Source organism: Portunus trituberculatus, chromosome 12 (genome assembly GCF_017591435.1).
Source record: "Portunus trituberculatus isolate SZX2019 chromosome 12, ASM1759143v1, whole genome shotgun sequence".
Taxonomy (NCBI): domain Eukaryota; kingdom Metazoa; phylum Arthropoda; class Malacostraca; order Decapoda; family Portunidae; genus Portunus; species Portunus trituberculatus.
The window spans coordinates 10,958,492-10,984,130 of record NC_059266.1 but is presented as its reverse complement, the minus strand read 5'-3'; the positions used below and the strand labels follow the sequence as shown (position 1 = coordinate 10,984,130).

General features: G+C 38.5%; 1 protein-coding gene across 1 annotated transcript in view; it reads right to left on the bottom strand.

The window, feature by feature from the left end:
• The window catches only part of LOC123502831 (DNA (cytosine-5)-methyltransferase 3A-like), a gene marked incomplete in the record, with an annotated part of 93,572 nt that overhangs the window by 27,258 nt on the left and 40,675 nt on the right, over positions 1 to 25,639 (bottom strand). The window contains 3 exon segments of the mRNA XM_045252104.1: positions 3,805 to 3,950; positions 21,558 to 21,669; positions 22,712 to 22,743. Of these exon segments, the coding sequence (XP_045108039.1) occupies positions 3,805 to 3,950; positions 21,558 to 21,669; positions 22,712 to 22,743 (290 nt within the window).

The following is a 25,639-nucleotide window of genomic DNA, read 5'->3' as shown; positions in this document are numbered from 1 at the left end:
CATCAACTATTTTATTTCAAGCTTGGTTACTTTAATCTCTTTCATGTGGACGGTCTCTCTATTACCCTGTGGTCTTTCGAATTTAGATTCCTTAGTAAAGACCTCCTGAAATTTACTATTTAACAGTTCTACCATACTTTTTGGGTCTTCCACCATCCCGTTCCCTCCTGTGTGAGTGTGTGTATGCTTGTTTTGTCCTAACATCTGGCATAATAGGGCAGGGGAGTGCCATCATATCTAAAACTATGAGTGTGTTTTGTCCCGATATCTATGTACAGTCAACCCTCGGCTATCGCGTTTTATTGCTATAGCGCACCCATGAAAAGCTGTTAAGATTTCATTATCGCGACCTCAGATGCCTGCTATCGCGCGCCCAGCCATGACGTCATGGGATATCTGAGCGCTCATTAGCCAAAACCGCCTTCACGCCAAGATCAATTCGGCTATCGTGTTTTCGGCTATGGCGCGGCTATTTCGACCCTAATTGGGCGCGATAGCCGAGGGTTAAATGTAGGGTGATTTTGTGGAGCAATACAGTCACGTTTGCCAGAGCATTGAGACACCTCTTGCTTGTATGTTTTTCCACAATGCAGTGATGCCACTGCTGGCCTCCTGTCTACCTCTATCACATGGAAGCCAGCATGACTAGCCTTATAGCTAATGAGTGGCTTATTCACATAAAGAATTTGTACCCTCAGGTGTGTGGACTATAACACAAAAATACATACCAAATACAAACCATATATGAATTCACTTTTATTATCAGTCATGCCAATGGTAGGAATGCATGATTCATAACTACAAAACTCAAGGAAATACTGCATGAAAGTTGGAATGGTAAGAATTTAGGACTCAGCATGAAACTTGAGGATCACAAAATTTGGATATTGTGAAACTTAGTTCTACAAGCAGGAGAAGAAATATTTGGCATGACATCAGGAAGAGAACCTCCAAATAATAAGGAAACGTGGTGGTGGAATGAGGAAGTAGCAGAATGCATCAGAAGGAAGAAAAATGCCAAGAAAGCCTACTATGTGGATAGAACTGAAGGAAATAAAGAAAGACTCAAGGTTGCAAATAAAGAAGCAAAGAAAGCAGTGGCTGTAGCGAAGGCAGTGGTTAGAGAGGAAATATATGAAGATTTAGAATCAGAAGGACAGAAAAAGATCTATAGAATTGCTAAATCAAGAAACAAGAAGACAAAAGATCAAACCCACATAAAACATATGAAAGATAGGAATGGTACAGTACTGCATGAAGAGGACCAGATTAAGAAAAGATGGAAAGCATATTTTGACAACCTACTAAATGAGGAAAATCCCAGAATACTAGTGGGTGAGGGAACACCAACTGAAAGAGTGACAGAAAGTATCAACCGAGCTGAAGTGGCACAAGCTTTGAAAATTATGAAAAAGAATAAAGCAGTAGGGCCAGATAACATCCCGATAGAAGTGTGGCAGTGCCTCGGTGAACCGGGGATTGATATTATGTGGGACCTCATGAAAAAGATCTATGAGCTGGAGAAGATCCCATCTCAATGGAGGAAGAGTGTCATCATCCCCATTTACAAAGAACTACAGAGGAATCAAGCTCTTGTCACATACAATGAAATTATATGAAAGGATTATAGGAAGAAGGATTGCAGTTGAAACAGAAGTGAGTGAAAATCAGTTTGGCTTTATCGAAGGTAGACAGACGTCGGATGCAATATTTGCCCTGAAACAGACCATGGAAAAATACAGAGAGAACCAGCGGTAACTACATATTGCTTTCATAGACCTTGAGAAAGCATATGATCGTGTCCCAAGGTCAGAGGTTTGGAGATGTATGAGGGAGAAAGGTGTTAGTGAAAAATATGTGAGGCTGGTGCAAGATATGTACAGGGATGTGACATCACATGTTGCTAGCTGCGTTGGGGCTACGGAAGGATTTACCATCAGAGTTGGACTACATCAGGGATCGGCTCTTAGCCCTTATCTTTTTTATCTAATTATGGATGTCTTAAGCGAAGATGTGAGAAGAGAAGCACCATGGACAATGGTATTTGCTGATGATATCGTTCTGATAAGTGAGACAAAAGCTGATCTGCGGGGGGAACTTTCGAGATGGAAAGGTGCACTAGAGGATAGAGGTTTGAAGATTAGTAGAAGCAAGACCGAGTACCTACCCTTTAATGCGGTAGATGGTGGAGATGATATGAGTATAGATGGGGAAGCCATTAAGAGAGTTACTGTCTTCCGATATCTTGGATCGCATGTAACTATGGACGGTGAACTAGATGTAGAAATAAACCATCGGATTCAGTGTGGATGAAATTCCTGGCGAAAAATGTCAGGGGTTCTATGTGACAGAAAATTAAGTGCAAGACTGAAAGGTAAAGTTTACAAAGCAGCAATAAGGCCTGCAATGATGTATGGAAGTGAAATTTGGGCTATGAAGAAGGTACATGAAAAGAAGGTTGATGTAGCAGAAATGAGAATGTTAAGATGGATGTGCGGTGTGACAAGAAAAGATAAGATCCAGAACGAGTTGATAAGAGGAACAGTGAAAGTTGCAGAAATAAGTTCAAAGATGCAAGAAAGAAGGTTAAATTGGTATGGGCATGTAATGAGAAGAGATGAAAACTATGTAGGAAGAAGAGCAATGACTATGGAGGTGGAGGGAAGAAGAAGAGGTAGACTGAAGCTGAGATGGAAGGACAAGCTGAGAGAAGATATGAGTGAAAAAGGACTGCTAGAAAATCAGGTGGCTGAAAAGAATATCTGGAAGAGACTAGCGAGGAACAGCGACCCTATATGAAGATGGGATATAAGCTGAGGAAGAAGAAGTGGATACAATACTTCCTTAACAATAACACATGTAATTCAAAAAGAGAAAACTTCATACATGTCTGTACAGTAATACTCCGCTTAACGAATGTTCGTCTAACGAATTTCCGGTTTAACGTACTATATAAAGTTAGACCAAAAAGTCCGCATAACGTACAACCACATCCGTTTTAGCAAATTTACTGGGTTTGAATTTGCCAGGCGAGGGACTGAACACAGCAGCTTCGCTGTGATTGGCTGGCTCCCTGCCTTTGTCTAGTGCTCCTGGAGCTGGATCCAAGATTCTTTAACAACATCAGAGCAACCTCCTACCACGAAATGGCATCCATGAACACTTGAAGGGACTGTGATAAGGCTGCTATCAGGTTGCTCTGAGGTTGCTGGGAACACCACCTCTGGAGGTGGTGTTACTGTCTTATATATGCATTTATGTTCAGAAAACATCATTTCAATTAGCTTTTTACAAACCTTGCCCCCAAGAAAGGATTGTTTTGTAATGCATAAAGTGAAATCTTACATGGAATACTAAAAAATAAAGCAGAGATGAGATCAGCCACAGACGAGGTGGAGCCTCACAGCGACTTGCCCACTTCTTCTTCTTCTTGTGACCTTTTAGCTTGCTGTTGCTTTCACCATGATATTAAATTTATGTTTCCACTTCTCTATTGCCTGCTATAATGGATATCATATCTTAGTATTCATATATGCTCATGCCATGAGGATAACCTCAACTCCATGGCACTGAGTGACAGTGAATTACTAATGAAATACCACGGCCAGGTATGTACATGTGATGAAAGTTCCATTACTTGATGTACATTAAAGTTGACAAATGAAATCACAAAATTCTGCATTTTATTAATTTGGGAAAGTCAGATTCTTCATCGTGCTAAATTAATGAAAATATAATGAACTGCTTATACTTGGTTAGTTTTTATGATGTATCACATCTGTTTAGAAAAAAAAGTTTTTATACCTTTTCTGTAGTCAGTTTCTGAACAGGGCCAAGCAAAGTGACACACGATCTGTAGTTTGAATTGACCACGGTGGTTGCCTTCTTGTCCGTCTCACAGCTGTAGTACACCTCAACCTCCAAGCCAAGTTTATCCAAGGCCACCAATCCTGTTGATTGATGTTATCAATGTCAATCATTTTACCAAGGAAAAGAAAAACCTTGCCAGCAAACACAACACATTTCCTCTTCCCTCACCTGTGAGTCCCAGCCTGACACATGAAATGAGGAGCTGTAGTGTGGTCTGTGCAAGTTGAAGAAAGCAAACTGTGTGAGTCTAGTAAGCCGTGTTGATTGGCCAGCTGCCTTATGTTTACAACTCCAGAATTTTTATTATTGTCATTATGTGTACTGAACATTAGTCACAATTTGAGCAATCTCCTAACCCATCATTAATTGCTAAATTGCAATAATAATGTCAAAATTCAATCCTGCCATGAAAGTAAAAAAAAAAAGAAAATGCATAAATGAGTGCACTGTTAATTATTAGCTAAGACAAACATTGACATCCATGAACACTGCCTCTTCATGAGTCATCGTTTAGTCAATAAGTATCTTTTGTTGTGCTTCATAATGTACTGTACAGAAATAAGCTATTAGGATTTTCAGTAAGAAAACTAATGCTTTATTATTTTCATATTACAATCAATATAAAAACAAGTAGATTACCTTAAGGATAAATCTTTAAAGGTAGAGATTTCCTATGAAGTACTGTATTTGATGGCTCATAAAACACATGGGCTCACAAAATGCAACCTGTTTTGGCAGATATTGAAATGAAAAAAAAAAAATAAATAAATAAAATAAATAAATAAATAAATAAATAAAAAATAAATAAGAGCATTTGTGTTCTGAATATGAAGTGAAGGATTTTACCTGATATTTGAAGACTCTCACATCCATTTAGATTATTATTACATCCCAATATTTTGCATCTAAAAACTCTAATTTAATTTGCTAGTAGTTGTGAGGTATAAACACGTACTACCTGGCTTATGGCGCCACCAGTGACTGCGAGACACTACATGGCTAATATTCATCCTTTTTTCTTTTTTATAATTTTCTTTTTACATGTCTGCCAGGTAAGAATGCTAAGAGCTACGGAGTCACTCCACACTGAAAAATGGTCTAAACTTGGTTTGTAATTTATCAAATCAAAGCTGAAAATTTGGAGTTTCCAAATTCAAAGAGAAAACTAAAAAAAAAAAAAATATCAAGCCAAATTTCTGTATGAGGCTTTCTGAAGTTGAAGATAATAGTAAAATATGTAAATTATTTCCATTCAAAACCCTAATTTAATTTTCCCATTTTTACATTAAATGAAAAGTTGTTGATTGTGACCTCAGTGTATGTTAGAAGTATGGTCAACATTGTATTAGGCTGGGATGTTGTTGGCAATGCTAAGCAATTTAGTACTCAGTAACAATTGATTATATAAAACACAGATAACAGTAGATCTGGATTTGACACGAAAATCGCTGCACTGCAGTAACGTACCCAAAGCCGGAAAACGGACCTTAAATTTCAAACCTTGAAATCTCAGCTCCTAGCCAACATGAATCTATGAAAATCACTGTGAAGCAAGCTAACTGTGTTTAATTCAATGCCTGAAAGCAATATCCAAATCCATACAACCGTGTCATTGTACCGCTCAGTTACACGAGTCAAACACGAGAATTTATATAGTACCAGGTGGATGTTTAAATACAACTTTAAGCTTACAGCTGTATTTCAAACACTTTGCCCTGATTTCTGCCTTCTTGGGGAAGGTAAAAACATAATTCTTGCATGGGGGGATCTCTGCCCTCTTAATCATCTCCTTCTCCTGCTTGTTGGGCCCGTAGCCCGATCGACAGTTGAAAGCTGCATTTCACCATAATGGTAGAGCAGTACAGACATACCAAAAACAAAGAACTGAATCTCTGAAAATAAAAATTAATAAACAAATTGTCATGAATGAGGAGAGGGGTTTCTTTTGGGAGGTCTTACTATACCACCCCTTATATGTATCACAGATGTTGCACTAGCGTACTCTACATAATTTCATTAAGAAAAATGCAACTTTTCTTTTTTTTTTTTTTTTTTTAGGAAGACTATTTACAAAGCGCATAAGCGGGCTTTATTTATTTATTTTTTACATCATTAACACGAAGAAATATATCGCAGTAGTTACTATCAGTCACTGCCTAGGCATTGTTTCCTACCATTCTAGTCACTATTAATCATTCATCGGTTTGTTGCAGTCATGTTAGTAATCAGGTGAGTTTAACACTTAACAGCACTCCACAGTACACTTCCACGTCACAGTGATGTCAATAACATGTCACTGTTCTTCACCAGTGTCACTATCTTTTCCCAAACTGACTATCTATATGGCACCAGATGTCATAACTGCAGTCACTGCCACCAGTTGCACACATCTCGGATTACGTCCCAGTTACAGCCTCTCACTCTGCCATTTTGTGTGACCTCATTATATTTCACTGTAGTGTTTCACATTGTACATCTCAAGTCACCACTAGCAGTTCTTCTCCACTGTACCACTGACTTAACTCCGCATACAACACTCAGTGTCACAGTGGATACACCACTCACAATGTTAAATCTGTGTGCATTACACCACTCACAATGTTCACTCCTTATTCACCTCACTGTACTTCATTACTCACTGCACAGTGACATCACTAGTGACTGCATCACACACGCGCATAATAACATTTTCATGTGAGCCTCGACACAAGGTCTTCACACTTAAACTGTAAATCCATTGTTGGACAAAACTCTTTCAACAGCATTCACATTTCAATGTTTCATTGTCTCCACAGATATCTCAAAATGTCTGAACATGCACGTAACATTTATAACCTCTCACTCTTGGCTGCAGCAGTATCCCTAGCACGACTGACTTGAACCGAGTGACTTGAGTGACTGTCCGTTGGCTAGACCGTTGGCCGTCTCGCTGCTCGCCTGAGATTTTAAAATGACTCATTCGCAGTAGGCATGGGTGTATACAACTTGCCACAAATATGTACATAATAATAATAATAATAATAATAATAATAATGTTTCCTCCAGGTAGAGGTCAGCCGAGCCCTTAATCTGGTGCACCTCACAGCCTCCACAAATGCACACGCCTTCCCACTGCTGCGGTATTTAGTAATGATTAGCATTTCCTTAAAAAATGCACCTTATACTGTATAAAACTTTACAATATTATAACTTTAACAGTCAGCTGCCGCATACTAACAGTCGACCGCTTTGGGTACGTTACTGCAGTGGCGGAGCAGCTCCGCAGTCCCGTGTCAAATCCAGATCTACCGTTATCTGTGTATAAAACAATATTCAATGAAACGACCAGAATGAAAATTTGATATTTGTATTTTTAGGTCCGTGATTTTTTGGAGCAGCTTCATGAAATTTCATATCCACTGTAGGTTTAGTTGGTGGGTACCAATGCACCATTTGCCTTTTTTCGCAGGATATCTGTTGTACTGGGATTACGTTAGTCGTTTAATTTTTTCCTTTGCCGTCGTTTCATTGTGTGAATAAAACGGCCATAACGGACTGTCATTCTACATGCATATACTGGTACCATCTGTATGATTTTTTTTCTATTCCCAACAGATATTTAGTTCTTGATCAAGATTAATATACAGTGAAACTCCTGCCTATCTATATACATCCACCATTGCCTCTAACATCTGCAGAGCGATCTAAAAAGTTCTGCCAAAAAAAAAAAAAAAAAAAAAAAAAAAAAAAAAGCTCAGTTTAAAGAAAAAAAACAAGGAAAAGTGTAAAGCCTATAGGGAAAAGCTTACTGGAGAGGCCTTCAAGAGGACCAAGAGGCTAACCAACATAAAGGTGAGAGCATTTCGTCAACAAGCCAAAGCATTTGCCCATGGTGAACGTGGGATCGGGCAGACGTCCACGCGTAGGTTTGAATCCCACCACGTACAGCCTTAAAACACCTTGCCATTTGTCGAGTGGTTTAAAGTTACCTACATGTCACCATGATGCCCAGGTTCTAGGTGGTTACACTGAAGATGAGCTTGGGTGGTGATAAGGGCCCTAATATGGGTACCACTATAAGTAAAATTGCCTGCGCCACTAATGGGCGGAAGCTGAACAGCGCTTCCCATACACTCTTCAAGTGTGCCTACAGGTGCTATAGGCCTTACCGTATATATATATATATATATATATATATATATATATATATATATATATATATATATATATATATATATATATATATATAAAAAAAGCACAACCTTCAACGTCTAGTGGTCCCTCTCCTTCATCGCAATCTATAATGAAAGCAGTCAAGCGTGTTATCGATGCTCTTCCATGAAGCCCAAGAAAGCTGAAATTTGTAGCATCAAAAATTGCTTCAATTGCTGGACTTCAGTTAGTCACACCTACTACATCAAAATCATTAAGAGGTATTACACAACAAATATAAAAAAAAGTGATCGAGTTCTACACCAAAAAACATATCTCTAGGCAACTACCAGGTCTGAAGGATGTCATAAAGATTAAAGAGCGAGTGGCAAGTGATAAGATTTGATCCCAAACGACTGATGATGTTTAACTTACTTACAAGAGCCATATGCTTTCTTTAAGGAAAACTCATTTAACTGTAAATAGGTTTATCAAAGTTCTGCACATGTGTGTATGTGTGTAATTCACTGTTTGAACTGCTGCAGTCTATGACGAGACAGCCAGACGTTACCCTACGGAGCGAGCTCAAAGCTCATTATTTCCGATCTTGGGATAGGTCTGAGACTAGGCACACACCACACACCGGGACAACAAGGTCACAACTCCTCGATTTACATCCCGTACCTACTCACTGCTAGGTGAACAGGGGCTACACGTGAAAGGAGACAACAAATATCTCCACCCGGCCGGGGAATCGAACCCGGTCATCTGGCTTGTGAAGCCAGCGCTTTAACCACTGTGTGTGTGTGTATTTACCTAGTTGTAGTTTTATAGGGCCTGGGCTTTATGCTCGTGTGGCCCCGTCTCCATATCTACACTTATCCAATCTTACTTTAAAAGTATGCACACTCGTTGCAGACACTACTTCTTCATTTAAACTGTTCCACGTCTCAATACATCTTTGCGGGAAACAATATTTTTTAACATCTCTCAGACATCTTCCTTTTCTCAGCTTTTTACTATGCGATCTTGTGCTTCGAATATCATATTCTTCTCTCAGGATCAGTTTCTCATTATCCACTTGGTCCATTCCGTTGATCAATTTAAAAACTTGTATCAGGTCTCCTCTCTCCCTTCTTTGTTCCAGGGTTGGTAGATCCATAGCCTTTAGTCTCTCCTCATATGTCATCCCTTCAAATTCTGGAACCATTCTTGTAGCCATTTTTTGTAGTCTCTCCAATTTCCTTATGTGTTTCTTTTTATAAGGGGTCCACACTACTCCTGCATATTCCAATCTGGGTCTTATTAAAGTATTTATCAATTTCTTCATCATTTCTTTGTCCATGTGATGAAATGCTACTCCAATATTCCTTAGCAAATTATATGTTTCTCTAAAAATTCCATCAATATGGCTTACTGGTTGATTGTTTTCTTCCATCGTCACTCCTAAGTCCTTTTCCTTTTTGACTTTCTCCAGTTCTACTCCATCTCCCATCTTATAGATTCCCACGGGTGGTCTTTCACTCTTTCCCATTTCCATGACATGGCTTTTGTTCACATTGAATTCCATTTCCCACTTTTTGCTCCATTCCCATATCTTATTTAGGTCTTCTTGCAGTATTTCACAATCCTCTTTTTGCTTTATAACTCTGCACAGTTTCGTATCATCTGCAAACAGATTTATGTAGCTGTTCACTCCTTCTGGCATGTCGTTAATATAAATGAGGAAAAGTATTGGTGCCAATACTGACCCTTGTGGCACTCCGCTTTCTACTGCTCTCCACTTCGACTTCATATCTTTAACTACCGTCCTTATTTCTCTCCCCCTCAAATAATTTTCTATCCATCTCAATGTGCTTCCTTTTAAGCCACCCTTCTCCTCTAACTTCCATAGTAATCTTGCATGTGGCACTTTGTCAAACACCTTTTTTAAATCCAAATAAATACAGTCAACCCATCCCTCTCTCTCTTGTACTCTATCAACTATTCTAGAATAGAAACTCAGTAAATTAGTTACACAAGACCGTCTTTTCCTAAAACCATATTGGCTATTTCATATCAATTTGTTGTCTTCAAGGAACTCGATCCATTGTTTCTTTATTATTCTTTCACACATCTTGCATATTACACTAGTTAGTGATACTGGTCTGTAATTTAAAGGTTCTTCCTTCCACTCTTATATATGGGAACCACCTCAGCTCTTTTCCATTCTACTGGTACTGTTCCATTTTCTATTGAGCATTTTATGATGTTGTATATAGGACTTGCTAGTTCTTCCCTACATTCTTTCAGTATTCTGCCTGAGAATTCATCTGGTCCCATTGCCCTGTCTTCATCCAGTTCCTTCATTAACCCCTTCGCGCCGGATGTTAAAAAAAGCCTGCCTGTATGATATACTGGTGGTAGTGCCGCGCGCCCGAGCGTGGGAAACTCGTGCAAGCTTGTCATACTTGTCGTCTTTGTGTATTATGCTGCTATTTATTAGTCACTATATCGCCTTCGAAGAGGAGTGGACGCTTCTCTCAGAGAGAGAGAGAGAGAGAGAGAGAGAGAGAGAGAGAGAGAGAGAGAGAGAGAGAGAGAGAGAGAGAGAGAGAGAGAGATTAGAAAATTTGTTGTTTTTGTATTTGTGTGTGTGTGTAATTCACTGTTTGATCTGCTGCAGTCTCTGACAAGACAGCCAGACGTTACCCTACGGAACGAGCTCAGAGCTCATTATTTCCGATCTTCGGATAGGCCTGAGACCAGGCACACACCACACACCGGGACAACAAGGTCACAACTCCTCGATTTACATCCTGTACCTACTCACTGCTAGGTGAACAGGGGCTACACGTGAAAGGAGACACACCCAAATATCTCCACCCTGCCGGGGAATCGAACCCCAGTCATCTGGCTTGTGAAGCCAGCACTCTAACCACTGAGCTACCGGGCCGTGTGTGTGTATTTACCTAATTGTATTTACCTAATTGTAACATACGGGAAAAGAGCTATGCTCGTGTTGTCCCGTCTCCATATCTATTAATGTCCAGCTTTTTCTTAAAATCATGAATATTCCTTGCGTTGACCACTTCCACGTCTAAACTATTCCATGCTTCCACCCTTCTATGAGGGAAGCTATATTTTTTCACATCTCTCCTATAAGTGGCCATTTTTAGTTTTTTCCCATGCCCTCTCGACATTCTTTCATTCCACATACACAGATCTTCCCTATCCATTTTTTCCATGCCAATCATCACTCTGTATATTGCTATCAGGTCTCCCTTTCTTCTGTTTTCCAGGGTCGGAAGTTGCATTCTTTTCAGTCTGTCTTCATAAGTCAAATCTCTTAAGTCAGGCACCATTTTCGTTGCAGCCCTCTGTACTTTCTCTAGTTTCCTTATGTGTTTCTTTAAGTTCGAGCCCACTGTATTGTTGCATATTCAAGCCTTGGTCTTATCATTGCAGTAATTATTTTCTTCATCATTTCTTCATCTAAATATACGAACGCCACTCTTATGTTCCTCAATAAGTTCAATACTTCTCCAATTATTTTGTTTATATGTCTCTCTGGCGATAGGTCATTGGTAATTGTCACCCCAAGGTCTTTTTCTTCATGACTGGTTTTATGTCTTCATTTCCTATCTTGTACATACTCCTGATTCTTCTTTCACTCTTGCCAAACTCTAATTTCTTGCATTTTGTCGTGTTGAACTCCATTTGCCATGTACAGCTCCATTTCCATATTCTGTCCAAGTCTTCCTGGAGTAGTTCGCAATCTTTGTCACATCTCACTTTTCTTAACAATTTTGCATCGTCTGCAAATAGGCTCACATAACTGGACACCCCATCCACCATGTCATTTATGTAGACCGCGAACATTACTGGTGCCAACACTGATCCCTGTGGAACTCCACTCTCCACCAATCCCCATTCTGATGGTCTGTCCTTAATTATTGTTCTCATTTCTCTTCCTACCAAAAGTCTTCCATCCATTTTAGTAAACTGCCATGCACTCCTCCTACCATTTCAAGTTTCCAGATCAGTCTCCGGTGTGGTACCTTATCAAAGGCCTTTTTTAAATCCAGATATATTCCATCAGCCCAACCATCTCTTTCCTGTATTACATCTATCACCCTCGAATAGTAACATATCAGGTTTGTCGTGCATGAACGCCCTTTTCTAAAACCAAATTGACACTCACAAAGTATGTCATTTTTCTCCAAGAAGTCTGTCCATCTATTCTTCACCACCCTCTCACACATCTTAGCTACCACACTTGTAAGTGACACTGGTCTATAGTTCAATGGGTCTCTCTTGTTACCTGATTTATAGATTGGGACAATGTTAGCTCTTTTCCAGTCTTGGGGCACTACACCTTCCCTTAATGAGGCATCAATTACTTCACAAACTTTTTCTGCCAGTTGCTCCCTGCATTCTCTTAAAATCCATCCTGATACCCCATCAGGTCCCACAGCTTTTCTCACTTCTAAACTCCCCATCATGTTCTTGATCTCCTCCACAGTTACTTGAAACTCCTTCATAATCCCTTTCTGTTCCATTACCAGTGGTTTGTCAAAAGCAGTCTCCTTTGTGAATACTTTCCGAAAGCATCCATTCATAGCCTCTGCCATTTCCCTGGGATCTTCACTGCATACTCCATTTACTTCTAAACTTTCAATACTTTCTATTTTTGATGTTGTTGTTCACATGTCTGTAAAAAGCCTTGGTTGGTCTTTACATTTATCAATTATATCCTTTTCTTGTTTCTTTCTTTCTTCTCTTCTAATCAACACATATTCATTTCTTGCTCTTTTGTAACTTTCCCACTGCTTAATCCGTCTTTTCCTTCTCCACCTCTTCCATGCATCCTCTTTTCTTGTTCTAGCCTTTTCACATCTATCGTTAAACCAGTCCTGCTTTCCAACTCTCTATGTTGTCTTATTGGTACAAATTTTTTCTCATCTTCTTTGTATATTTTTATAAATTCTTTCCACTTTTCATTTGCTCCCTTAGCACTCTTGAATTTCATCCAATTTGTCTCTTGAAAGAATTTCTTTAGGTTTCCAAAATCTGTCTTGGCATAATTCCATCTTCCCACTTTATATTCTTCATTTCTTCTAGATTTCTCTTCGTCTATCACCTTGAACTCCAAAACTGCGTGTGTGTGTGTGTGTGTGTGTGTGTGTGTGTGTGTGTGTGTGTGTGTGTGTGTGTGTGTGTGTGTGTGTGTATTTACCTAATTGTATTTACCTAATTGTAACATACGGAAAAGAGCTATGCTCGTACTGTCCCATCTCCATATCTACTAATGTCCAGCTTTTTCTTAAAATCATGAATATTCCTTGTGTTGACCACTTCCACGTCTAAACTATTCCATGCTTCCACCCTTCTATGAGGGAAGCTATATTTTTCACATCTCTCCTATAAGTGGCCATTTTAGTTTTTCCCATGCCCTCTCGACATTCTTTCATTCCACATACACAGATCTTCCCTATCCATTTTTTCCATGCCAATCATCACTCTGTATATTGCTATCAGGTCTCCCCTTCTCTTCTGTTTTCCAGGGTCGGAAGTTGCATTCTTTTCAGTCTGTCTTCATAAGTCAAATCTCTTAAGTCAGGCACCATTTTGTTGCAGCCCTCTGTACTTTCTCTAGTTTCCTTATGTGTTTCTTTAAGTTCGAGCCCACTGTATTGTTGCATATTCAAGCCTTGGTCTTATCATTGCAGTAATTATTTTCTTCATCATTTCTTCATCTAAATATACGAACGCCACTCTTATGTTCCTCAATAAGTTCAATACTTCTCCAATTATTTTGTTTATATGTCTCTCTGGCGATAGGTCATTGGTAATTGTCACCCCAAGGTCTTTTTCTTCATGACTGGTTTTTATGTCTTCATTTCCTATCTTGTACATACTCCTGATTCTTCTTTCACTCTTGCCAAACTCTAATTTCTTGCATTTTGTCGTGTTGAACTCCATTTGCCATGTACAGCTCCATTTCCATATTCTGTCCAAGTCTTCCTGGAGTAGTTCGCAATCTTTGTCACATCTCACTTTTCTTAACAATTTTGCATCGTCTGCAAATAGGCTCACATAACTGTCATTTATGTAGACCGCAAACATTACTGGTGCCAACACTGATCCCTGTGGAACTCCACTCTCCACCAAGCCCCATTCTGATGGTCTGTCCTTAATTATTGTTCTCATTTCTCTTCCTACCAAAAAGTCTTCCATCCATTTTAGTAAACTGCCATGCACTCCTCCTACCATTTCAAGTTTCCAGATCAGTCTCCGGTGTGGTACCTTATCAAAGGCCTTTTTTAAATCCAGATATATTCCATCAGCCCAACCATCTCTTTCCTGTATTACATCTATCACCCTCGAATAGTAACATATCAGGTTTGTCGTGCATGAACGCCCTTTTCTAAAACCAAATTGACACTCACAAAGTATGTCATTTTTCTCCAAGAAGTCTGTCCATCTATTCTTCACCACCCTCTCACACATCTTAGCTACCACACTTGTAAGTGACACTGGTCTATAGTTCAATGGGTCTCTCTTGTTACCTGATTTATAAATTGGGACAATGTTAGCTCTTTTCCAGTCTTGGGGCACTACACCTTCCCTTAATGAGGCATCAATTACTTCACAAACTTTTTCTGCCAGTTGCTCCCTGCATTCTCTTAAAATCCATCCTGATACCCCATCAGGTCCCACAGCTTTTCTCACTTCTAAACTCCCCATCATATTCTTGATCTCCTCCACAGTTACTTGAAACTCCTTCATAATCCCTTTCTGTTCCATTACCAGTGGTTTGTCTCCTTTGTGAATACCTTCCGAAAGCATCCATTCATAGCCTCTGCCATTTCCCTGGGATCCTCACTGCATACTCCATTTACTTCTAAACTTTCAATACTTTCTCTATTTTTGATGTTGTTGTTCACATGTCTGTAAAAAAGCCTTGGTTGGTCTTTACATTTATCAATTATATCCTTTTCTTGTTTCTTTCTTTCTTCTCTTCTAATCAACACATATTCATTTCTTGCTCTTTTGTAACTTTCCCACTGCTTAATCCGTCTTTTCCTTCTCCACCTCTTCCATGCATCCTCTTTTCTTGTTCTAGCCTTTTCACATCTATCGTTAAACCAGTCCTGCTTTCCAACTCTCTATGTTGTCTTATTGGTACAAATTTTTCTCACCTTCTTTGTATATTTTATAAATTCCTTCCACTTTTCATTTGCTCCTTAGCACTCTTGAATTTCATCCAATTTGTCTCTTGAAAGAATTTCTTTAGGTTTCCAAAATCTGTCTTGGCATAATTCCATCTTCCCACTTTATATTCTTCATTTCTTCTAGATTTCTCTTCATCTATCACCTTGAACTCCAAAACTGCATGATCACTCTTTGCTAAAGGGCACTCCACCCTCATCTCCTCAATGACCATTGGCTCTGTACTAAAGACCAAGTCCAGTCTTGACGATGCTCCCTCTCCTCCAAACCTAGTATCTTCTTTGACCCACTGAGTTAACACATTTTCCATTGCCAGTGTCAATAGTGTATTTCCCATGTTGTCTCTGATCCTCCATTGACCAGTCCTCCCAACACACCTCTTTACAATTAAAATCTCCCATCATTATAGTTCGTTCACAGCCACCCAACATTTCTTCCAGACATGTTCCTGTATCTCTTATCATTTCTTCATATTCCTGTACTGACCATGCATTTGTCTTAGGTGGTACGTACACCACTATGTAGTGCCTCTTTTTCCTTCATTAGTTTCTGCTCTGATCTTTAGCACTTCTGCCTTTCCCATACCTTCTTTCACTTGATCCACCTTTATATCTTTTTAACCAGCAACATCACTCCTCCTCCCATCTTACCTACTCTATTTCTTTTCCAAACATTATATTTCCTTCTCCAACCATCATCAGGTCTTCTCCTCTCTCAGTTTTGTTTCAGTAAGACCCACAATATCTGGGTTCTTATCCTCAAGTAATCGTTGAGTTCTAAAATCCCGATATCACTCCATTTATGTTGGAATACATTACATTCCGCTCATACGTAAGTTTCTTTAGTCCTTTCTTACTGTACTTTTCTGGGTTATGAACCACTTCCTCAGTCTCATATCCAAGATTCTCCAGAAAAACTCTTTCTTCTCCTCTTCTGTCCTCTCTTCATTTTTTTTCAAAGCCTCCTTTCTCAACTCATTTAACATTTCTCTTTCCTTTTCACCGAGATCTCTTCTCAACCAAATCTTGTGTGTGTGTGTGTGTGTGTGTGTGTGTGTGTGTGTGTGTGTGTGTGTGTGTGTGTGTGTGTGTGTGTGTGTGTATTTACCTAGTATTTACCTAGTTGTAGTTTTACAGGGCCTAGGCTTTATGCTCGTGTGGCCCTGTCTTCATATCTACACTTATCCAATCTTACTTTAAAAGTGTGCACACTCATTGCAGACACTACTTCTTCATCTAAACTGTTCCACGTCTCAATACATCTCTGGAAACTATATTTTTAATATCTCTCAGACATCTTCCTTTCTCAGCTTTTTACTATGCGATCTTGTGCTTGATGTCATATTCTTCTCTCAAGATCAGTTTCTCATTATCCACTTGGTCCATTCCGTTGATCAATTTATAGACTTGTATCAGGTCTCCTCTCTCCTTCTTTGTTCCAAGGTTGGTAGATCCATAGCCTTTAGTCTCTCCTCATATGTCATCCCTTCAAGTTCTGGGACCATTCTTGTAGCCATTTTTGTAGCCTCTCCAATTTTCTTATGTGTTTCTTTTTATGAGGGGTCCACACTACTCCTGCATATTCCAATCTAGGTCTTATTATAGTATTTATCAATTTCTTCATCATTTCTTTGTCCATGTAGTGAAATGCTACTCCAATATTCCTCAGCAAATTATATGTTTCTCTAAAAATTCTATCAATATGGCTTACTGGTTGATTGTTTTCTTCCATCGTCACTCCTAAGTCCTTTTCCTTTTGACTTTCTCCAGTTCTACACCATCTCCCATCTTATAGATTCCCACAGGTCGTCTTTCACTCTTTCCCATTTCCATGACATGGCTTTTGTTCACATTGAATTCCATTTCCACTTCTTACTCCATTCCCAGATCTTATTTAGGTCTTCTTGCAGTATTTCACAATCCTCCTTTTGCTTTATAACTCTGCACAGTTTCGTATCATCCGCAAACAAATTTATGTAGCTGTTCACTCCTTCTGGCATGTCGTTAATATAAATGAGGAAAAGTATTGGTGCCAATACTGACCCCTGTGGCACTCCGCTTTCTACTGCTCTCCACTTGGACTTCATATCTTTAACTACTGTCCTTATTTCTCTCCCCCTCAAATAATTTTCTATCCATCTCAATGTGCTTCCTTTTAAGCCACCCTTCTCCTCTAACTTCCACAGTAATCTTGCATGTGGCACTTTGTCAAACGCCTTTTTAAATCCAAATAGATGCAGTCAACCCATCCTCTCTCTCTTGTACTCTATCAACTATTCTAGAATAGAAACTCAATAAATTAGTTACACAAGACCGTCCTTTTCTAAAACCAAATTGGCTATTTGATATTAATTTGTTGTCTTCAAGGAACTCGATCCATTGTTTCTTTATTATTCTTTCACACATCTTGCATATTACACTAGTTAGTGATACCGGTCTGTAATTTAAAGGTTCTTCTTCCTTCCACTCTTATATATGGGAACCACCTCAGCTCTTTTCCATTCTACTGGCACTGTTCCATTTTCTATTGAGCATTTTATGATGTTGTATATAGGACTTGCTAGTTCTTCCCTACATTCTTTCAGTATTCTGCCTGAGACTTCATCCGGTCCCATTGCCTTCTCTTCATCCAGTTCCTTCATTAACTCTTTTATTTCAAGCTTGGTTACTTTAATCTCTTTCATATAGATTGTCTCTGTATTACCATGTGGCCTCTCAAATTTGGATTCTTTAGTAAAGACCTCCTGGAATTTTTTATTTAATAGTTCTGCCATACTTTTGGGTCTTCCACCATCCTGTTCTCTCCTTTTAACCTTTCTATTGTTTCTTTTTGCCTAATTTTTCCATTTATGAATCTATAGAACAATTTTGGTTGCTCCTTACATTTTTCGACATATCTTTTCAAGTTCTTTTCCTCTTCCTTCCTCACCTTAACATATTCATTTCTCGCTGCCTTGAAGTTTTCCTTGTTTGTTGGATTCTATTTCTCCTCCACCTTTTCCATGCTCCATCTCTTTTCTCCTTTGCCCTAGCACACCTTGCATTAAACCAATCTTTCTTTCCTTCTTCTTTTGGTCTATATTTTGGGACATATTCCTGACTCCTGTTTTGTATATTTCCAAAAATAAGTTATATTTGTCTTGCATTGTCTCTGAGTTTTCCATCTCCTCCCAGTCTACGTTTTTAAAATAGTTCTTGAGATTCTCAATATCAGCCTTTCTGTAATTTAATCGGTCTCCTTTGTATGAATCGTCTCTATCTTCCTTTCCTTCTTCTATATCTATTTCTAATATTACATGGTCACTCTTTCCCAATGGGCACTTATATCTTATATCATCATTCATTTGTATACCCCTTGTAAAACTAGGTCCAATCTCGCCGGCTCGTCGTTTCCTCTGAATCTTGTGCATTCCTTTACTCTCTGGTCCATCATATTGTCTATCATTAGGTTTAAGAATCTTTCTCCCAGGCTTCTTCCCCCATACCACTTTCATAATTTTCCCAGTCCACTTCTTTACAGTTGAAATCTCCTACTAATATCACTTTTCTCCTTTCTTTAACGATTCTCGTTAGACTCCTTATTGTGTCATCTATCATGTCTTTATATTCTTGATTGGTCCATGAATTTGTTTTTGGTGGCACATATGTTACAATGATTGTTATCTCTTTTTTATTAATATGCATCTTAATATACAATACTTCTGCTTTTCCTTCTTCACATTCCACTTGATTGATCACTATCTCCTTCCTTAACATTATCATGACTCCTCCTCCTCCTTTACCCACTCTGTCTCTTCTCCATACATTATACCTATTATCCAAGACTATTTTGATTTCCTCATTTAGTTTTGTTTCAGCCAGGCATACAATATCTGGATTTTCTTTCCTTATGTAATCTCTTAATTCTAATTTACTTGATAAAACCCCGTCTATGTTCGTATACATCATTTTTAGTCTTTTGCCTTTATCATTTTTAGTTAAACTTGTTCCACTTTTTTCTCTTCCTTCTCGTTTATATACCATTTCTTTATCCTGTCTCCTAGAATTCTCCAAAAAAATGCCTTCTTCTCTTCTGACCTTTCATTATTCTTTTCCCTTACTGCTGCTGCCAGTTCATTGTATCTCTTCCTTTCTTCCTCATTTCTATTTTTCTTTATATAGATATCCTTGCATCCTTCTGTTTCTCTAAGTTTTGTTGTTCTATATAATATTTCTTCTGTTGCTGCTTGTGATTTTAGTAATATTTTAATTGGTCTCATTTTTCCTTCTTGATATGGTCCCATTCTGTTTATTTCTTTTACTTCCTCTTCCAAGTTCTGCCTATCTTCGTCATTAAGATTCTTCAGTAGGTCTTTGACTGATTTCATTTCTTCTTTTTCTCTTTTGGTCTATATTTTATATTTTTTTCTTTTATTCCAAATACGACTACACTCTTCTTTTTTTCTGCAATTTCTCTAACTAGATTTTCTTTTGTCTTGAGGACTCCTATCATTTTGTTCGTCATATTTTCTTCTTTTTCTTTAAGTTGTTCTTGAATCACCTCCTGAAAATCAGCCTTATCTTTCTTATCTTGGACTCTCCATGCTTGTACTTCTTTTTTAATCACATTCTGTACTCTTTCCTCTTCCTTGTTTACTAGATCTTTCAGCTTCTCCTTTTCTTTCTCTGCTTTACCTAGTCCTTCTTCCATCTGCTTCTTGTAGTTAGCTACTTCCTTTTTTAGTTCTTCGTTTTCCGCTCTTAGCCTAGCTTCATTTTCTTCCACTTTTCTTATCCTTTCTCTCAGTCTTATAAACTCCATTTCCTGTTCTTTATTCTCTTTCATTTCCATCTTCTCCTTTATCAGTTTATCTAGTTTACATTCAATATTTGACACTCTCTTAAGTAGTGAAGTTGTCTATCGAACCCTTGAATCTTCTCCCTCACCACATAGTCATCATCAGCCCTTCTCTATTCTCATGTCTGCATTTGATGGAATATCTTTTCACTCATTATTCTTTACTAATTGATTTCATGAAGAGAAAAAAAAAAGAGTCCACACTACCTGCCCAGGCCACTGTAAATACTATACAACAGGTGTAGTGAAGATCAGCTGATCGTCGGAACTGCGCCAGTGCGTCCGCCCTCTACTGTGTCTCTCAAATGTGTGTGTGTGTGTGTGTGTGTGTGTATTTACCTAGTTGTATTTTACCTAGTTGTAGTTTTACAGGGCCTGGCCTTTATGCTCGTGTGGCCCCGTCTCCATACCTACACTTATCCAATCTTACTTTAAAAGTGTGCACACTCGTTGCAGACACTACTTCTTCATCTAAACTGTTCCACGTCTCAATACATCTCTGGAAACTATATTTTTTATATCTCTCAGACATCTTCCTTTCTCAGCTTTTTACTATGCGATCTTGTGCTTCTGTCATATTCTTCTCTCAGGATCAGTTTCTCATTATCCACTTGGTCCATTCCGTTGATCAATTTATAGACTTGTATCAGGTCTCCTCTCTCCCTTCTTTGTTCCAAGGTTGGTAGATCCATAGCCTTTAGTCTCTCCTCATATGTCATCCCTTCAAGTTCTGGGACCATTCTTGTAGCCATTTTTTGTAGCCTCTCCAATTTTCTTATGTGTTTCTTTTTATGATCCACACTACTCCTGCATATTCCAATCTGGGTCTTATTATAGTATTTATCAATTTCTTCATCATTTCTTTGTCCATGTAGTGAAATGCTACTCCAATATTCCTTAGCAAAAATGTGTGTGTGTGTGTGTGTGTGTATTTACCTAGTTGTATTTACCTAGTTGTAGTTTTACAGGGCCTCTTTATGCTCTTGGTCCCGTCTCCATATCTACACTTATCCAATTTTTCTTTAAAACTATGTACACTCTTTGCTGATACCACTTCCTCACTCAAACTGTTCCAAGTCTCAACACATCTTTGCGGAAACTAAATTTTTAACATCTCTCAGACATCATCCTTCCTTAGTTTCTTACTATGCGATCTTGTGCTTCTAAAGTCATATTCTTCTCTCAGGATCAGTTTCTCATTATCCACTTCATCCCTTCCGTTAATCAATTTATAAACTTGTATCAGATCCCCTCTCTCTCTTCTCTGCTCCAAGGTTGGTAGATCCATTGCCTTTAGTCTCTCCTCATATGCCATCCCTTTAAATTTTGGAACCATTCTTGTAGCCATTTTTTGTAGTCTCTCTAATTTTCTTATGTGTGTGTGTGTGTGTGTGTGTGTGTGTGTGTGTGTGTGTGTGTGTGTGTGTAGAAAAGGTGCATCTTATGAGCATCAATCACAGTAAGCCTCCTTCTGAGCCGATACACACCTGGTTGCTTGCACTCACCGGTGGCAATGCCATCAAAGAGTGACAGCACTCTCAGGGGCTTCTTGGGGAAGGATGACGGATCAGGTACCTCCTCAAAAGTGCACATCCAGGAATCTTCAGGGCCACAAATCTATAAATATGCCACAGTTCATTTACATGTACATAACAATACAAACATTAGTCATTTCAAGGTAAAGAGAGAGGACAGGTAGGAAACAAGAATTCAATCACACCAATCCCTCCAACATCTATCCTGATTCTGGCATGGCCTGCCCACGTGTTGCCTCTGCCTGGGTACTGTGGCGCTCATTAATTCCCATCATCCATCTAATGGCATGACAGAAAGTAGTATGGCACACAACTTTGTTCACATGCAACCATTTCAAATAGTCCACAGTTCCTATAATTTCAACGGTTTTTAGAGCTTCATAACTCCCAATTTGATCATTAACATGGGCTGCTGCAAGCCTACAAATGAAGATCAGATTCATGCCTTGGCTAGACTGAAATGATTTCAGTAATGTGTGTGACTCAGGCTATCAGCACCATTTGAGGGTCTTCTGTTACCTAGAAAGAACAGCAGCCGTCCTGCCTCTCAGTATAATTTCTGGATTGAAAAATGAATCTGACATGAAGATAAGACTGACAAATTTCTATCATAATTAATAAGATTTACAGTTCTAAGAGAGGGTTTTTCTTTGTGCCACTTACAACAAATAGTCTGGGAACATTACCAAGTTGAGGTTTTATGGGTTAATCTGTCTGCACATGATGGAGATATTCTGTGTTATACAAGAAACACTCCTTCAAGTTGAGCTAAGCAGGGAACCATTACTCAATTTGTAAGCTTCCACCTTCCCATGGTGACTGCCAGAAATACATCCATGCAACTCTATGGGAAACTGAAACACTCCAATGGCACACTTGAGCAGTTACTGTCAGATGAGCCCACTCTGCCTGGTCTGGGAATAAATTGGAACTCAGTGCCTTCTCATCACAAGTAATTGGCTGCAGAGTTGTACACATGATGATACCTTCTTGCAAATGAAAAGAGAGCAATGCAAGGTGACTATCTACACACATGCATGTACACTTTTCTTGACATTTGTACATATTTTGGGTGGATAATATAGATTTCCAACAAACAAGTAACAACAGATGATTTAATTCACCCTTTCTGTCCATTCTGGCCTTGGTTTGAGAAACCTATTGACTGAATTCACACAGGAAGCAGTGCCAAATCTCACTATGTGCCTCACTCTATGCCACCAGCAGCTCCACACAGCCGGTGCATACATTCTGCAAACAACAAAAAATATCACTTTCACCATCAAATTTGTTGCTTCTTTTGATTTTTTTTTTTTTTTCAATTATATAACTTATTGTTATGATACAGAGGCTGCCTCAGGAATGAAGGAACTTATTCTAGGATTTGGTATTTGAAATTAATCTTTTTTTCTTGTGTATGTGTGTGTATTTACCTAGTTGTAGTTATACAGGCCCTGGGCTTTATGCTCGTGTGGCCCCGTCTCCATATCTACACTTATCCAATTTCTCTTTAAAACTATGCACACTCGTTGCTGACACCACTTCCTCACTCAAACTGTTCCAAGTCTCAACACATCTTTGCGGGAAACTATATATTTTTAACATCTCTCAGACATCTTCCCTTCCTCAGTTTCTTACTATGCGATCTTGTGCTTCTAATGTCATATTCTTCTCTTAGGATTAGTTTCTCATTATCCACTTGATCCATTCCGTTAATCAATTTATACACTTGTATCAGATCCCCTCTCTCTCTTCTCTGCTCCAAGGTTGGTAGATCCATAGGTTTTAGTCTCTCCTCATATGTCATCCCTTTAAATTCTGGAACCATTCTTGTAGCCATTTTTTGTAGTCTCTCCAATTTCCTTGTGTGTTTCTTTTTATGGGAGGTCCACACAACTCCTGCATATTCCAATCCCGGTCGTATTTCAGTACTTATCAATTTCTTCATCATTTCTTTGTCCATGTAGTGAAATGCTAATCCAATATTCCTTAGCAATTTATATGTCTCTGAAAATTCTATCAATATGGCTTACCGGTTGAATGTTTTCTTCCATCGTCACTCCCAAGTCCTTTTCCTTTTTTACTTTTTCTAGTTCTACTCCATCTCCCATCTTATAGATTCCCACTGGTTGTCTTTCACTCTTTCCCATTTCCATGACATGGCTTTTGTCCACATTGAATTCCATCTCCCATTTTTTACTCCATTTCCAGATCTTGTTTAAGTCTTCCTGCAGTATTTCACAATCCTCTTTTTGTTTAATGACTCTGCACAGTTTCGCATCGTCCACAAACAGATTTATGTAGCTGTTCACTCCTCTGGCATGTCATTTATATATGTGAGAAAAGTATTGGTGCCAATACTGACCCTGTGGCACTCCGCTGTCTACTGTTCTCCACTTGGACTTCATATCTTTAACTACCGTCCTTATTTCTCTCCCCCTCAAGTAATTTTCCATCCATCTCAATGTGCTTCCTTTTAAGCCACCCTTCTTTAACTTCCATTGTAATCTTTCATGTGGCACTTTATCAAACACCATTTTTAAATCTAAATAAATATGTACAGTCAATCCATCCCTCTCTCTCTTGTACTTTATCAACTATTCTAGAGTAGAAACTCAATAAATTTGTTACACATGACTGACCTTTACTAAAACCAAATTGGCTATTTGGTTTGTTGTCTTCAAGAGACTCAATCCATTGTTTCTTTATTACTCTTTCACACATCTTGCATATTACACTAGTTAGTGATACTGGTCTGTAATTTAAAGGTTCTTCCTTCCTTCTGCTCTTATATATGGGAACCACCTCAGCTCTTTTCCATTTTACTAGTACTGTTCCATTTTCTATTGAGCACTTTATGATGTTGTATATAGGACTTGATAGTTCTTCTCTACATTCTTTTAATATTCTGCCTGAGACTTCATCTGGTCCCATTGCCTTCTCCTCATCCAGTTCCTTCATTAACTCTTTTATTTCAAGCTTGGTTACTTTAATCTCTTTCATATAGACAGTCTCTCTATTACCCTGTGGTCTTTCAAATTTGGATTCCTTAGTAAAGACCTCCTGAAATTTACTATTTAACAGTTCTGCCATACTTTTGGGTCTTCCACCATTCCGTTCTCTCCTTTTAACCTTTCTATTGTTTCTTTTTGTCTTATTTTTCCATTTATGAATCTGTAGAACAATTTTGGTTGTTCCTTACATTTTCGACAATGTCCTTTTCATAGTTCTTTCTTCTTCCTTTCTCACCTTAGCATATTCATTTCTTGCTGTTTTGAAGTTTTCCTTATTTTCTGGATTTCTGTTTCTTCTCCACCTTTTCCATGCTCCATCTCTTCTCCTTTGCCCTAGCACACCTTGCATTAAACCAATCTTTCTTTCCTTCTTCTTTAGGTCTATATTTTGGAACATATTCCTGACTCCTGTTTTGTATATTTCCAAAAATAAGTTATATTTCTCTTGAACCGTTCTGAGTTTTCCATCTCCTCCCAGTTTATTTTTTAAAATAGTTCTTGAGATTCTCAATATCAGCCTTTCTGTAATTTAATCGGTCTCCTTTGTATGATTCATCTCTATCTTCCTTTCCTTCTTCTATATCCATTTCTAATATTACATGGTCACTCTTTCCCAATGGGCACTTATATCTTATATCATCGTTCATTTGTATATCCCTTGTAAAACTAGGTCCAATCTTGCTGGCTCATCGTTTCCTCTGAATCTTGTGTTTTCCTTTACTCTTTGGACCATCAAATTATCTATCATTAGGTTCAGGAATCTATCTCCCAGGCTTCTTCCCCATACCACTTTCATAATTTTCCCAGTCCACCTCCTTACAGTTGAAATCTCCTATAATATCACTTTTCTCCTTTCTTTAATGATTCTTGTAAGACTCCTTATTGTGTCATCTATCATGTCTTTATATTCTTGATTGGTCCATGAATTTGTTTTGGTGGCACATATGTTCCAATGATTGTTAACTCCTTTTATTAATATGCATCTTAACATACAGTATTTCTGATTTTCCTTCCCCAAACTCCACTTGATTTACCACC